A 15,503-nucleotide genomic window follows, 5' to 3' on the forward strand; every position below is an offset into this window, starting at 1 on the left:
AGCCCTTTTCTGTGACTTTGGACAGGAACAGCCCTTTATGTGACCAATCACTCCATGGTCACAAGCGGAAGTCGAGTAACTTTAAAAGTTGGCTACGCAAACCAGAGATTTTGGAATAAGCTCTACAGCCTATTTTTTTAAACCAAAAAGCATTTCTGCTTAGGGACAGATGACAAGACAACAAAGGAGTTCAGTTTTACCCCTTTCTCCCTGTCTGTAACACTTTTTTTTTTAAAATAATTTTTATTGAAAGAGTTTTTCCATACAGACATTTACCCCTACTAATTTTTAAATTATTTACAACACAATCCCTCTAGGCAAATATCCCTCCCTCGCCCGCCCTCTCGCGCGCACCAGTCCTCCCCACCCCCCCCACCCCCCCAAGCAACAACTTAACAAACAAGGCAGCCTACAGTTTCAGACATGAGCAGCGAGCAGACTTGCCCGCGTTACAGTCGTGCATGTCCCCCCACGACCAATGCTGCCCCCCCCCCCCCCCCCCCCCCCCCGGGTTGCTGCTGCCACGACCCCGTACGCCTATCTCTGATCTAAAAAACAAGGAAAGGTTGCCACCGCCTGGAGAATCCCTGTACCGACCCTCTCAGGGCAAATTTGATCCTTTCTAGCTGAATATAGCTAGCCATATCGTTAATCCAAGTTTCAACGCTTGGAGGCCTCGCGTCCTTCCATTGAATTAATATCCTTCGTCGAGCCACTAGGGACGCAAAGGCCAGTATTCCGGCCTCCCTAGCCTCCTGTACCCCCGGTTCTACCCCGACCCCAAAGATCGCAAGCCCCCATCCTGGTTTGACCCTGGACCCCACCACCTTCGACACCGTCCTTGCCACCCCCTTCCAGAACCCTTCCAGCACCGGACATGCCCAGAACATATGCACATGGTTCGCTGGGCTTCCCAGACATCTGACACACCTGTCCTCACCCCCAAAGAACCGGCTCATCCTTGTCCCCGTCATGTGAGCTCTATGCAGCACCTTAAATTGAATGAGGCTCAGCCTCGCACACGAGGAGGAAGAATTGACCTTCTCCAGTGCATCCGCCCACGTCCCGTCTTCTATCTGCTCTCCCAGCTCCACTTCCCACTTGGCTTTCAGCTCCTCCCCTGATGCTTCTTCCGCCTCCTGCATTATCTTGTAGATGTCTGATATCTTCCCCCCTCCGACCCAGACCCCCGAGAGCACCCTATCACTCGCCCCCTTACTGGGGAGCAGGGGGAACCCCTCCACCTGCCGCCTAGCAAATGCCTTCACTTGTAAATATCTGAACATGTTTCCCGGGGGGAGCTCAAACTTCTCCTCCAGCCCTCCCAGGCTCGCAAACCTCCCCTCTATAAACAGGTCCTTCAGCTGCCGTATGCCCACCCTGTACCAGCTCTGAAATCCCCCGTCGATGTTCCCCGGGATGAATCTATGGTTCCCTCTTATTGGCGCCGCCAACAGACCTCCCATTTCCCCCCTGTGTCGCCTCCACTGCCCCCATATCTTGAGGGTGGCCGCCACCACCGGGCTCGTGGTGTACCTCGTGGGGGGGAGCGGCCATGGTGCCGTTACTAGGGCCCCCAGGCTTGTGTTGCCACAGGACGCCCTCTCCATTCGTTTCCAAGCTGCCCCCTCCCCTTCCATCATCCACTTGCGCACCATTGACACATTTGCCGCCCAGTAATACCCCGAGAGATTGGGTAGTGCCAGCCCTCCACTGTCCCTACTCCGCTCCAAAAAGACCCTCCTCACCCTTGGGGTGCCATGCGCCCACACGTAGCTCATGATGCTACTCGTCACCTTTTTGAAGAAGGCCCTAGGGAGGAAGATGGGCAAGCACTGAAATAAAAACAAGAACCTTGGGAGGACCGTCATTTTGATTGACTGCACCCTCCCCGCCAGCGACAACGGTACCATGTCCCACCTCTTAAATTCCTCCTCCATCTGTTCCACCAGCCTGGAAAAGTTCAACTTGTGGAGGGTCCCCCAGTTCCTTGCCACCTGCACCCCTAAGTACCTAAAGCTCTTTCCTGCTCGCTTGAAGGGGAGTCTCCCAATACCCTCTCCCTGATCCCCCGGGTGTATCACAAAAATCTCGCTTTTGCCCAAATTTAGTTTGTACCCCGAAAAGTCCCCAAACTCTGCTAATAGTTCCATTATCTCCGGCATTCCCCCTTCTGGGTCTGCCACGTACAGCAGTAGATCATCCGCATACAGCGATACTCGATGTTCCTCCCCTCCCCTAGTCAGTCCTCTCCACCCCCCTGAACCCCTCAGTGCCATCGCCAACGGTTCAATCGCCAGTGCGAAAAGTAGGGGGGATAGGGGACATCCCTGCCTGGTCCCTCGGTGGAGCCCGAAATACTCCGACCTCCTCCCGTTTGTCACTACACTCGCCGTCGGGGCCGAGTAGAGCAACTTCACCCACTTAATAAACCCTTCCCCAAACCCAAACCGTTCCAACGTCTCCCACAGGTATTCCCACTCCACCCTATCGAATGCCTTCTCCGCGTCCAGCGCTACCACTATCTCAGCCTCCCCCTCCACTGCCGGCATCATAATTACATTCAGCAATCTCCGCACGTTCGTGTTGAGCTGCCGCCCCTTCACGAACCCTGTCTGGTCCTCATGGATTACCCCTGGCACACAATCCTCTATTCTAGCTGCCAGGATCTTTGCCAGCAACTTGGCATCCACGTTCAGAAGCGAGATAGGCCTGTAGGACCCGCACTGCACGGGGTCTTTATCCCGCTTCAATATCAGGGAGATCAGAGCCTGCGACATTGTCGGGGGCAGAACCCCCCCCTCTCGCGCCTCATTAAAGGCTCGTACCAGTACCGGTCCCACCAAGTCCACATTTTTCTTGTAGAATTCCACCGGGAACCCATCTGGCCCCGGCGCCTTCCCCGCTTGCATCTGACCTATTCCCTTGACTAGCTCCTCTAGCCCTATTGGCGCCCCCAGCCCTTCTACCAGCCCCTCCTGGACCCTTGGGAACCTCAATTTGTTTAGGAAGTCCTCCATTCCCCCTCTCCTCGTCGGCGGCTCAGACCGATACAACTCCTTGTAAAAATCCCTGAAGACCCCATTCACTTCTTGCCCCTTCTGCACTACCTTCCCGCCCCTCTCCTTCACTCCCCCCAATCTCCCTAGCCGCATCTCGTTTGCGAAGCTGGTGTGCCAGCATCCTGCTCGCCTTTTCCCCATACTCATAGACCGCGCCCTGTGCCCTTCTCCACTGCGTCTCTGCCTTCCTGGTGGTCAGCAGGTCGAACTTGACCTGCAGGCTGCGCCGTTCTCCCAGCAGCCCCTCCTCTGGTGCCTCCGCATATCTCCTATCCACTTCCAATAGCTCCCCCACCAGCCTCTCCCTCTCCTGCCTCTCCTTTCTTTCTCTGTGTGCCCTTATGGAGATCAGCTCTCCCCTGATCACTGCCTTCAGGGCCTCCCAGACCATCCCCACCTGCACCTCACCCGTGTCATTCAAGTCCAGATAGCTCTCAATGCTCTTCTGGACCCTTTTACACACCTCGTCGTCCGCTAACAGCCCCACATCCAGCCGCCACAGCGGGCGCTGGTCCCACGCCTCCCCCATTTCCACATCCACCCAATGTGGTGCATGATCAGAGATCGCAATGGCCGAGTACTCAGCTTCCCGTACCCTCGGGATCAGCCCCCTGCTCAACACGAAGAAATCGATTCTGGAGTACACTCTATGGACGTGGGAGAAAAAGGAATACTCCCTCGCCCTCGGCCTACCAAACCTCCATGGGTCTACTCCTCCCATCTGCTCCATGTACCCCCTCAGCACCTCTGCCGCTGCCGGCCTCCTATTGGTCCTTGAGCTCGATCTGTCTAGCCCGGGGTCCAGCACTGTGTTAAAGTCACCCCCCATGATCAAGCCCCCTGCCTCCAGTCCCGGAATGAGGCCCAATAGGCGCCTCATAAAACCCGCGTCATCCCAGTTCGGGGCATATACGTTGACCATCACCACTTTCTCCCCCTGCAGCTTACACTTCACCATCACATACCTACCCTCCTTATCCGCCACCACCTCCTCCGCCACGAACGACACCCTCTTTCCCACCAGAATCGCCACCCCCCGGTTCTTTGCGTCCAATCCAGAGTGGAACACCTGTCCCACCCACCCCCTTCTCAGGCGAACCTGGTCCACTACCTTCAAATGGGTCTCCTGTAACATTGCTACATCAGCCTTCAGTCCCTTCAGGTGTGAGAATACCCTTGATCTCTTGACCGGCCCATTCAGCCCCCTCACGTTCCAAGTGATCAGCCGGGTCGCGGGACGACCCGCCCCCTTCCCCTGCCGATTAGCCATGTCCTGTTCCCTGCTCGCCCCGGGTCGACCCTCCCCTTCTGACCCGCTCCCCATGGCGATGTCCCCCTCCCCCCACCTCTCCAGTCCTCCACTTCCCGTTTCTGGTCTTTTCAGCAGCAACCCGGTGTCCCTCCCTAACCCCCCCCCCCCCCCCCCCCCCCCCCCAGGCTAGGACCCCTCCTAGCCGCGATGTACCCTCCATCGTACTCCCGTAAGTCAGCTGGTTCACGCTGACCCGGCTGCTCCTGCCACACTCCGACTCCCCCCGGCTCGGGGGGGGGCCTCCCCCCCCCTTGCCACTCCTCCCTGGCCCCGCTCCAGCGCGGGAAAGGTCGCCATTGCTAGCCACGCCCCACACTCCTCCCCTTCCCCCTCCTCTGCCCCGCGCGCGGGAAAACAGAGGAAAGCCCGCGCTTTCGCCCTGCCACACCCCACCCCGCCATCTTCAGTTCCACCCCCGTCCCCGTCCATGCCTGTAAAGAACCCCCCCTAGGAGCCCATATCCCCGATCTGCTCTCCCCCCCGTCCCGCCTCCCCAACTTAACATTATAAATAACAGATAGATAACAAATAACAATGTACTTAACAGTCGCCCTCTACCAAACAGCATAAATAACCATAAATAACCATGAATAACCACAATAACAATAACTAAGGGAAGTTGGCAAAGGGGGGAAAAAACATCAGAAGAAAAACCCACAGCAAGAGTTCAAGATCCAAACAAAGAATTCAGCTGAAAGTACCCGAGCGGCTACGGCCGCCAAGTATCCCCTGGGTCTAATTCGAGTCCAGTTTCTCTTCCTGTACAAAGGCCCACGCCTCCTCTGGGGACTCAAAATAGTGGTGTTGGTTCCTGTAGGTGACCCACAAGCGCGCTGGCTGCAGCATTCCGAACCTGATCCGTTTTGCATGTAGCACCGCCTTCGTCCGGTTGTACCGGGCCCGCCGCTTTGCCACCTCCGCACTCCAGTCCTGGTAGACCCTCACCGTCGAATTCTCCCACTTGCTGCTCCTTTCCCTCTTGGCCCACTCCAGCACTCTCTCACGGTCGCTGAGTCGCTGGAACCGCACCAGCACCGCCCTCGGGGGCTCATTTGCTCTTGGCTTCCTAGCCATGACCCTGTAGGCCTCTTCCAGCTCCAGGGGCGAAGGGACGGCCCCTGCCCCCATCAGGGAGCTCAGCATTTCTGCTACGTATCCCGGGAGGTCTGACCCCTCCAGGCCTTCTGCCAGGCCCAAGATCCTCAGGTTCTTCCGCCTCATTCGGGTATCCAGCTCCTCAAAACGGCTCTGCCATTTCAGGTGGAGTGCCTCGTGCACCTCTACCTTTCCCACGAGGACCGTGGCCTCCTCCTCCCTCGCAGTCATCTCCTGCTGCAGCTCCCGAATCGACGCCTCTTGGGTCGCCTGGGCTCCGATCAGCCTGGTGGTCGTCGCATTCATTGACTCCAAGAGCTCCATTTTCAGCTCCGTAAAGAAGCGCAGGAGAGCGGCCTGCTGCTCCTCCGCCCATTTCCTCCATTCCTCGGGTGCGCCACCGGCCGCCATTTTGGTCTTCTTCCCCCGCTTTTTTTGGGGAGCTGCTGTTGCTTTCTTTACCACCCCACTCCGGGTACCGACCATAAAGTTGGTCTGGTTCTCTTCAGGGAGCCTTCCCCCACCGGGATTTGTCCTTACAGCGCCGTTGGAGCCCTCCAATCGGCCCGAAAACACCTTTGTAGCAGGAGCAGCCAAACGTGCGACTTAGCTGGTCATAGCCGCAACCGGAAGTCCTGTCTGTAACACTTTAAGTCCTAAAATCATAATGATGGGTATAGAAAGAAAGGGAAGCAAATCCTCTGCTCTGGATCCCACTCTCTTAAGGGACATTTTGCCCACATGCCCAAAAACCCGTTGGCTGAGAATCAACCTGTTCATTCACATGCAGACCAAAGGCAGAATCTCGCAACCCTGAGAGAATATCATTCTCTAATGTAGGGACGATCTATGACGGCACATCCACCCATGGTGAGCACTGCAGATTTCTTCCTTCCACTGTTGGGGAAAGGTATGATCCTCCTGCGCCTGAATGCACCCAGCAATAATTCAAGGGTTCCATCATTAAATCTAGGTTCCGATCTTGCTCACTGTGCAGCTACCCTAAACACCTGGTTTCTCCAAATCCCACTTCTCCATTATCCTTTTGAACAATTGAGATCACGTCATGGTTTAGCATGGTGAGCTAAATCACTGATCAGCTAAATCGCTGGCTTGTAATGCAGAACAAGGCCAGCAGCGCGGGTTCAATTCCCGTACCGGCCTCCCCAAACAGGCACCGGAATGTGGCGACTAGGGGCTTTTCACAGTAACTTAATTGAAACCTACTCGTGACAATAAGCGATTATTATTATTATATGGGTGCACAGCAGACCTGCTGGGTGGTGTAGAGGTTCAGAATCCGGAAGTCAAAATACATTGCCTCAATCAAGCAGAAACGGGAAAATCCAATGAGCTGATTTCACTTCTGGGTTTCACCCCTGTAATTCCGCCCCAACCAAAATACACCATCACTTTAATGTCCGTCCCCTGAGGCTGTTGATTCTGCTATTTTTGATTTTTTTTCTGCCGTTCCTCTTATTAAAATTGACGAGGATTGAAAGAGACTGATTTGATTGTGCATTTTTCTTTCCTCCTCTTTTTAACAATTTAGATCTCAAGACAATGTTTCCTGGGAACTGTATCAGGATTTGAAAACCAGGTAGCAAAGCTATCAGCTTAAGCCCTGATTCCTATTCATTGCTTGCTGGACATGCTTTGATAGTTTGGTTAAAGCATTGATTTTTCTAATAACGGATGTCCTTTTCTGCTACTGGGCGACTTGCATGTTCGTGTTCCAGTTCTCTCCCATTTCAATTGACTGTTCTGTTCTTATCTATAACATTCTTATTGTGTTTCATTATCTCCTCTTTCTCTCCTCAAAGTCTCCATTCCCACAGTCCACTGGCAGTAAACACACTGATGTCAGTGCCTGCCACAGGTGGTGTTCTGACTGAAGGAACATTTACGGGTTTTCCATTCCCAATCCTCTGGTAATTTAACCATCAATTTCCTCCGGGCAGGATAGCGTGAATGCTGAGCTAATGTTCCACCGTGTGCAGGGGTAATGCCATTCTGCTGTTTTCTGCTGTGAAACATTTTGCAAATCTTCAGCTATATAAGCCGGTTTTGCTTTTCTTTGTAAAGGTTGAGCTAATATCTCTCAGAAACACTGATTACATGGCATTTCTGTCAAAGCAATAAATTGGTCTGGTACATCTCAAAAGATTGAATCCAAACAAATAGAAACTCAGAGTGGGAGAATTTTAACCTCCATAAACTGGTGTTTATGTCAGATGGGAGACTGAAGTGTTTAAAAATCTGAATCCTGACATTTGAGCTGCCTCCGACCCATCCACTTCTGATGTTAATGAAGGTGGGGCAGAGGCAGCAACCAACCCACTCCAAGATGGTGGATTGGCAATTTAAGTCATGGAATCAGGCTGCATTGGTATTCACCATTTTAAATTGAACTGTGGGTGCAGGGTTTCATGAGACTTGAGAACCCAGTGGCTAAACGCAATGGGGGACTGTTGGATCCCAAAGAGGTGAGTGTCTTTCCAGTTACCTGCTGGAACCAGTGTGATGGCTTGGTCAAATCCTGGGTTTGGATATTCCCCATCCTCAACCTCACTGACCTCCTAATGTGGCTTTCGATCTTGCTCTGCACATCTCAGCCCCCGGCCTACAGCCGCTCCTGTCCAAATCCCCTCTTCTCCATTCAGTCTTCGACCCATTTTCCACCCACAACCCGGCTGTGTGGAACCTACTTGTTCTGTGACATCCTCTGGCTTGTTCTGTGCCTGACTGGTACAAAGCCTGTCAATCAGGCTGGTTTCTGATTTGGAAACCTGTCAGTGCTATCATAATTACGCTTTGGAGCTAAATCTCCCTCCTCTTGACAGGTCAGCTAAGTTAAAATACGGCCCTAGATTTCAATCTAGCCTGCCACCAGTGTAAAATTGTGTTTCTTTCTGTCAGCTTGATTTGTGCAAGAAACTTATACATTTTGATGGCAGTGTTGGAGGGCTTGTATTGTTTCCTTTGTTAGTACATCCATATAATCAATTGTAAACTTTCTGTTGGACTTTCCCTTAGAAAGTGTACTGAGTTTTCAAATGTATTTCATTGCTTTTTTTGTCACTTTGTACAGTACCAGCTTGAAGCTTGAACAAAAGATCTGACACCTGGTCTCTGCCAATGTTGTTCTATAACCAGGGTGTGGGCTATGGACTTGGCACTGCTGGCGGTTTCTTTTCTTTTCTTTTGAGCCTTTCTTTGAGAATTGTGCTTGCAGAAATGCTACTAACGGGGTGCAATCTGGTACTGAACATGACTGCTGGACCTAGTGTTGCAATTTGTGGAACATGTACATTGAAATATCTCTGTGAGCAAGCATGGATAAACTATACCATTACTATTACCTGGTTTCAGGGAAGGAACTGAGCAGTTAAATGCACCTTCCATTCTGTACATTTTGGAATTAAGGTTGCACATTGACCTCTGGCTCACTGGCAAAGTTGTGTGTGTTTTGATAGTGTTTAAGGAGCCCCTTGCAATTTCCCTGCAATGAAAGCAACAGTGGTAGTAGCTGTTTAGTGCAAAGGCTTTAACACAAGAGCTGAGAATTTTCCAATTTCTTCTATTTCAAATGTAAGTATTTGTGACTTTTTAAATTTTTAAAATAAATTTAGAGTACCCAATTCATTTTTCATTTAAGGGGCAATTTAGCGTGGCCAATCCACCTACCCTGCACATCTTTGGGTTGTGGGGGCAAAACCCATGCAAACACTGGGAGAATGAGCAAACTCCACACAGACAGTGACCCAGAGCCGGGATCGAACCTGGGACCCCGGCGCTGTGAGGCTGCAGTGCTAACCACTGTGCCACCGTGCTGCCCGCATTTGTGACTTTAATCTCACCCGGCCCATTAGCTGCAAAATTGAAATTCTCACAACTCTTGAGCTTCTGACACTGCCGTTATCTTTTCTTTTCTCAGCCTTAGTTACAAAATCCTAATGCAATAGCTGCCTGGATAATTTCTCTCAGAATCCTTATGTACCAAACTCATTATTTTTCCATTATAGAAGTTGATTCACACTTAATACTGCAGCACTTAAAAAAATAACATCTGTAACGTTAAATTTATATTGTGTTGCCAATAAATATACCTGATGTCTAGTGACCTAAAAGTTATTGCAAGAATTTTCCGCACATTAGTTCTGCTTCGTCTCAGATTGTTATGCTTATTTTAATTGGTTGCAATTTCTCCACAATGGTTCTTATTAGCATTGAGTTTGATAATGCTGATACGAGAACCTCGGTGGAGGGAGCTAAATCCATTTCAAATTGGACAGGAACATGTTTTTTAATTGCCACTAATTATGTTCTAATACTGTGGTTTAAGATCGTTATCACAGGAACGACCGGCAAACTCATCCTCGACGGATCCAATATCTTATCTCCACAAGAACAAGGAACTTTCCAATTATTGCAACTTACTACAAGAGCACTATCACCAATGTTATGTAAAAGGTAATGGAAGTCCCCAGGGCTTGCTCCCCGATGACACATTAACTCAACGCCCAATATCCCAAATCACGCCAGCAGTTTAAGATTTTGGATATCCCAAAACGTGAATAATATTACTTTATGTTTATGTATGTAAAAGTTAATGAATAATGTCATGGTGCAGACTATAAATATAAATTCTCAGCAATTTCTTTCTTGAGGACTTGTGAGCTGATGCTTGTTGGTGTTTTGAAAAAAAGGCAAACCTTCTGCCCCCATATAAAATTAACATTCTTACATATTGGTTCATATAAGGGACAGCACTGGCTGCCTTTAGAAAAATTAGAAGTAATTAATTGATTCCGAGGCAACCCTGATAAGGTGGCGGGGCCCGAATCAAATCCCATGCTATTAAAACATTTAAAATGCCGGTTAAACTTGGAGAATTAAATGGTGATGCTTGTTCAACACCGTGTTTTGAAAGGGCTCACTTTGGGGGCATGTAAGTCTCATTTTTCAATTCTGTTGGTAAAAATATCATGGACTGTATTCAAATTTTACTTATGTTAATTAACTTCTATTAGAAATTAAAATTAAACCTTCAGCCCTTCTCACAGCATCAGAATAATCCTAGTCAAAATTATGAATGGTATCTTCAATCTACTCATTTGCACCATAGTTATATATGTTAAAGGTGATGGATTAATTTCAGTTGTCCTTGTTTAATCCAATTCTTAACGAATTTTTAATGCACCCCCCCATTGAGTTTTCTGTCTGATATAAAGGTGAAAGGTTATTGCATCCACTGTGCAGGAAGGGGTGTTTTTTGCAGTTTGAACCAATGCTGACAATTGAACTTGCCGTATTTGTGATGCGGGATTACTTGGTTTGAAAAAATTATGGAGCAAGGGTTCCATTCCCAAAATTGATTTCACTCACTTTAATGGGCATAATATTGACCAGAAGTTTTGATGAGGGGAGGAGATGATTATTTTGAGTGCAATTTTATCTGTAAGATGCTATTTTTTCTTATTCTTAAAGGTGTATTTCGGAGTTTACAGCAATCTTATTACATCAGCTCTCAGGACTTACTTACAGCTATGGACTACTGTGAGGAATTGCTGCAGGAGATTGATATCACCACTTTTCTGCAGACACTTTGTGGACACATCCGAATGTTCCGTGAAAGTCATGACTTGCAGCTTTGGAATGATCATGAATCCAACCCTACAACATTTGTGATTGGAGGAGTAGAACCTGAGGATGAGAGGGTGCAGAGGGGTGTTCTTGCATCTACTTCAAGGTAACCTATTTCTAGTTGTCAGCTTATCTCCCAGCCAGCACATTTTAAATTTTGATTGAACCCACGGTGGTACTTACCAGCTGTCTGCCAATGTGGTCTGATTTATAGGTCACAAAAGCAGATTAGTAGCATCAGAATTAAAGATCCTGCCTTAATGTAATCCCACAAGTTCAAACCTTTTAACTTCTGATGGGTAACAAATAACTTCCTGAAATACTGTAAAAGCATGCATATAATTTCTCTTCACTTGTGCTGTCCAAACTATTGTAATTTATTTTCCTATACTAATTTGATTGTTCTATTTATGTTGTCATCGGAGGTATCCTATATCATTGAGTAGGCTGTAAAAATATTGTGCCTAGTTTTAGATGCTGTACTTGAGAAAGGATATTAAGACCATGGAGAGGGTATAGAAGAGACTGACTTCTATGGAGAGGTTCCTGAAGTTTTAGCTATGAGGCAGGCTACAGAAACAAAAACAAATTAAAGGAGATCATACAGAGATATTCAAAATTATTGGATAGCTATTCCCATTGCTGAGTGACGAGAAGGCATAAATTTGCTATCATCCCCCCCAAAAAAGGAAAGGTGGCACATTGGTTACCACTGTTGTCTCACAGCGCCAGGGTTCGATTCCAACCTGGGTGACTGTGTGGATTTGAACTTTCTCCCCATGTCTGCATGGGCTTCCTCCGCTTCCTCCGGTTTCCTCCCACAGTCCAAAGATGTGCAGATTAGTTGGATTGGCCATGTTAAATTACCCCTTGGTGTCCAAGATGTGTGGATTTGATGGGGTTACGGGGATAGGGTGGGGAAGAGAGTCGGTACAGACCTGATGGGACAAATGGCCCCCTTCTGTGCTGTAGGAATTCTAAGAGATTAGGAGAATTACTTTTGACACAAAGGAATACGTTCTGCGAAACGGTAGTTAAAGATGAATTCAAATAGCTTTTAAAAGGCAATCAATATTTGTAAAAGGAAAGGCTTAAAAGAATATTGAGAAAGGCAAGAGAATGGAAGAATGTGACCAGCTCTTTCAGAGAATTGCAATGGCCTTGCGTCTGCAGTAAAACATTAAACTTAGGGCGGGAGTTCCAGAGAACAAGGCAAAGGCTCTGCCACCAGGCTCGCGAGGTCTGTATGGCCTAATCCTTCTTTACTCATGTTCCTATTGTCTTTTAACTATCGGAAATGGTCATCAGTATTCTTCATGGGGTGTAAGCGTGGCTGGCAAAGCTACGTGGCCCGTCAACCTACTCTGCCATTTAATAAGATCATGGCTAATCTACTCCATGAAAAAGTAGAGTCTGCTCTACCATTCAATAAGATTGTGGTTGTTCTTCTACCTTATTTCACCTTCCCATCCTATTGCCATATCCCTTGATTCCCTTAGTATTGAAAATATCTATTAAAGTAGTTCTTAAAGTTGCTTAACAACTGAGCATCCACAGACCTCTGGGGCAGGCAATTCCTAAGGTTTACAATCCTCTGTGTGAGGACATTTCTTCTCATCTCAATCCTAATTGACAGACCCTTTGTCCTGAGATTATGATTTTAGTTTTAGATTCTCCAACCTTGTCAAGCCCTCTAAAAAATTTTATATGTCAAATTTTACATGAGCAGCTTTTATACTTCCCACTTAAACTCTCAGTTTCAGTTCTTCTTCCTGTTTTGCGACCTAATTATTCATCACTGTACATATCTGAGTTTTTTCTGTTTCCTGATCTCAGTTTCGCTGCTGCTTGTCAATAAGCTAAGACGGTGGTTCAGAGCAAGATCTTTTTCAACAAAGGAGGGACCACTTGACTTGCACATGATCCAAACTGAAAAAGAATTGACAGATTTCCCTGAGTGTATTTCTTTTCCATTTTCCTTCCTCGTAATTTAAGGGAACTTCTTATTTGTATATGAAATTTAAAGTTTGGTCAAAGAGTAAAGAAGACAATGGGTGAGATCTTCCAGATGTTCACGCCGGAGAGATCTTCCAATGCCGCCGATGGCACACCCCCACAGTTGGTTTCCCGGCAGCAAGGAGTGGATTCAATGGGAAATCCCATTGACAGTGGCGGAATCAGGAGGCCCCGCTGCCGGCCAATGATGGGCCATCTTCCGCCACCAAGAAGCACGCCACAGGGAGGCCAGAGAATCTCGCCCTATATCCAAGGCAATATCTAACAAATATACATAAACTGTTTATGTTTACTTCTAATGAAGGGCGCTGCATGCTATATAAAGACATAAATATGGTTTTGTGGGGTTCTGTTAAGATAGTTTCACTTTTTATTCTTACTATTTTGTTCTTGAGGTCTGTGGTTGAAAAATAATTTTGATAAAGTGACAGCTTGAAATACAACAAGGTTTTAAAGGAGAAAAGAAAATCTTTACTTTTAGACTTGCAAATTGACTACTGCATGCAAACTTTAGGGTAATGATCATTATGAAGAGAGCTGCAGTGAAGGACTGAGTAATCAAATATTAACAAGTGCAAGTCTAAGAAGGCTGTCAAGTGAAGAACATGGTGATACTTTATCATGTGCACCAAGGTAGCTAGTGAAGAGGAAACCAGAAGAAGCATTCAGTGGAACTTAAAATTCTAACCAATCTTCCTCTCTCAGTTGTAAATTGTGTTCCTTAGGATTGCTATAGCAATAGTTGGTGTCGAAATGTTTTGATCCTGAACCATTGTGTATGCCCTTAATTCTGAAACTTGACAGCATGTGTTAACATGTTTGAATAGCCTAGTTATATAGAGTTGCGTAGATTTTACAGCACAGAAGCAAACATTCCGTGCTGCCATTTATCCACATGATAAATCCCATCTATCTCTCCAACTAGTCCAATCAGCATGTCCTTTTATTCCTGTCTTCCTTATGTACTCCTGTAGCATCTGCTTCAATAAATCTGTGCTACCCGCGTCAACTACTCCTTCTTTAAGTAAGTTCCACATTCTTACTTGTCTTTGGGTAAAGAGCTTGCTCCTGAATTCCCTATTGGATTTATTGGTGACTGTTTTATATATTTTTTTTTATTTTATTTTTTATAAATTTAGATTACCCAATTATTTTTTCCAATTAAGGGGCAATTTAGCATGGCCAATCCACCTACTCTGCACATTTTTGGGTTGTGGGGGCGAAACCCACACAGACACGGGGAGAATGTGCAAACTCCACACGGACAGTGACCCAGAGCCGGTATCGAACCTGGGACCTCAGCGCCGTGAGGCGGTTGTGCTAACCACTAGGCCACCGTGCTGCCCTACTGTTTTATATTTATGACCTCTATATTTGTTCTCCCACAAGTGGAAACATCTCTACGTCTTCCCTATCAAGCCCTTTTTTGTAATTTTTAAAGCCTTTAATATTTCTGTGAACGGGTTTGTAACTTGGTCCACTGTCCTCTGTAATTTCACTGAAATTTGCTTCTGGATCTGAGCGACCATCTAATCAGCTTGTAGTTTTCGTTTAAATTGTTGCCAATTCAAAGTCCCCACGTCTCTTGGAAGTTGTTCATGCTAATGAAACAATTTTAAATTGCCATATGTGAATTTGATTGAAGCAATAAACCGGAGAGAAAAAAGGTGATGAAGTTGATAGCAGCTGCTGTGAGTTGAATTATACTGCATTACTGCTTCATAAATTTCAGCTGGGAGTTACATGCCCCGTGAACACTTCTGATCCTGAAATCTCAAAGTGATAAATGACCATTAACTGGGTAATCATGTCTATTCATTAGGCTGACGTGACTGAGTTTGCTGCAGCTTTATCTTGCCTGGCAAACTGAAATTCTTCTTAAAATGTTCTGAATCCTTTTCAATGCAGATTTGCTCCACCCAACCCAAGGTACCTTTTAGAATGGAGGGGAAACCTATGATCACTGAGATTAAATATGTCGCAGGAAATTCTCTTGGCGAGAATTTTCTGTCACTGACGGGTGATCCATGTTGTGAGATGAAACAGTAACTAATCACACTGACGTTTTTCTTAGTTACTGCTTCCATGTCAGACTTGCTAAGCAATATCAGGTGGCTGTGAATATCTGAGAAGCTTCTGTTATTAATGACTATCCTTTGTAAGATTGCCAGCAACAATAACAACTAGTATTTGTATAGCACAATTAATGTAATAATATGTTCCAAAGTGCTTCACGAAAGCACTTCTAAAGCAAAGTTTGACACCAAGCCACATGAAAGGGGAAGATGATCAAAAGTTAGATACAAGGTAATTTTTTAAGAAGTACCTTGAAGGAGGAAAGAGAAGTAGAGAGGCGGAGACGTTTACGGAGG

General features: G+C 47.1%; 1 protein-coding gene across 3 annotated transcripts in view; it reads left to right on the top strand.

Annotated features, from left to right (window-relative positions):
• szt2 (SZT2 subunit of KICSTOR complex) overlaps positions 1-15,503 on the top strand; it is a 300,727-nt gene that overhangs the window by 131,287 nt on the left and 153,937 nt on the right. For 2 of the 3 annotated variants that reach the window (XM_038793974.1, XM_038793972.1), the window contains exons 27-29: positions 7,022-7,069; positions 9,815-9,942; positions 10,960-11,221. In XM_038793974.1, coding sequence (XP_038649902.1) covers positions 7,022-7,069; positions 9,815-9,942; positions 10,960-11,221 — 438 coding nt within the window. The remainder of the gene's footprint in view (positions 1-7,021; positions 7,070-9,814; positions 9,943-10,959; positions 11,222-15,503) is intronic. The other variant, XM_038793973.1, reaches the window with a different exon arrangement.

This window comes from Scyliorhinus canicula, chromosome 4 (genome assembly GCF_902713615.1).
Source record: "Scyliorhinus canicula chromosome 4, sScyCan1.1, whole genome shotgun sequence".
In the NCBI taxonomy this organism is placed as follows: Eukaryota; Metazoa; Chordata; class Chondrichthyes; order Carcharhiniformes; family Scyliorhinidae; genus Scyliorhinus; species Scyliorhinus canicula.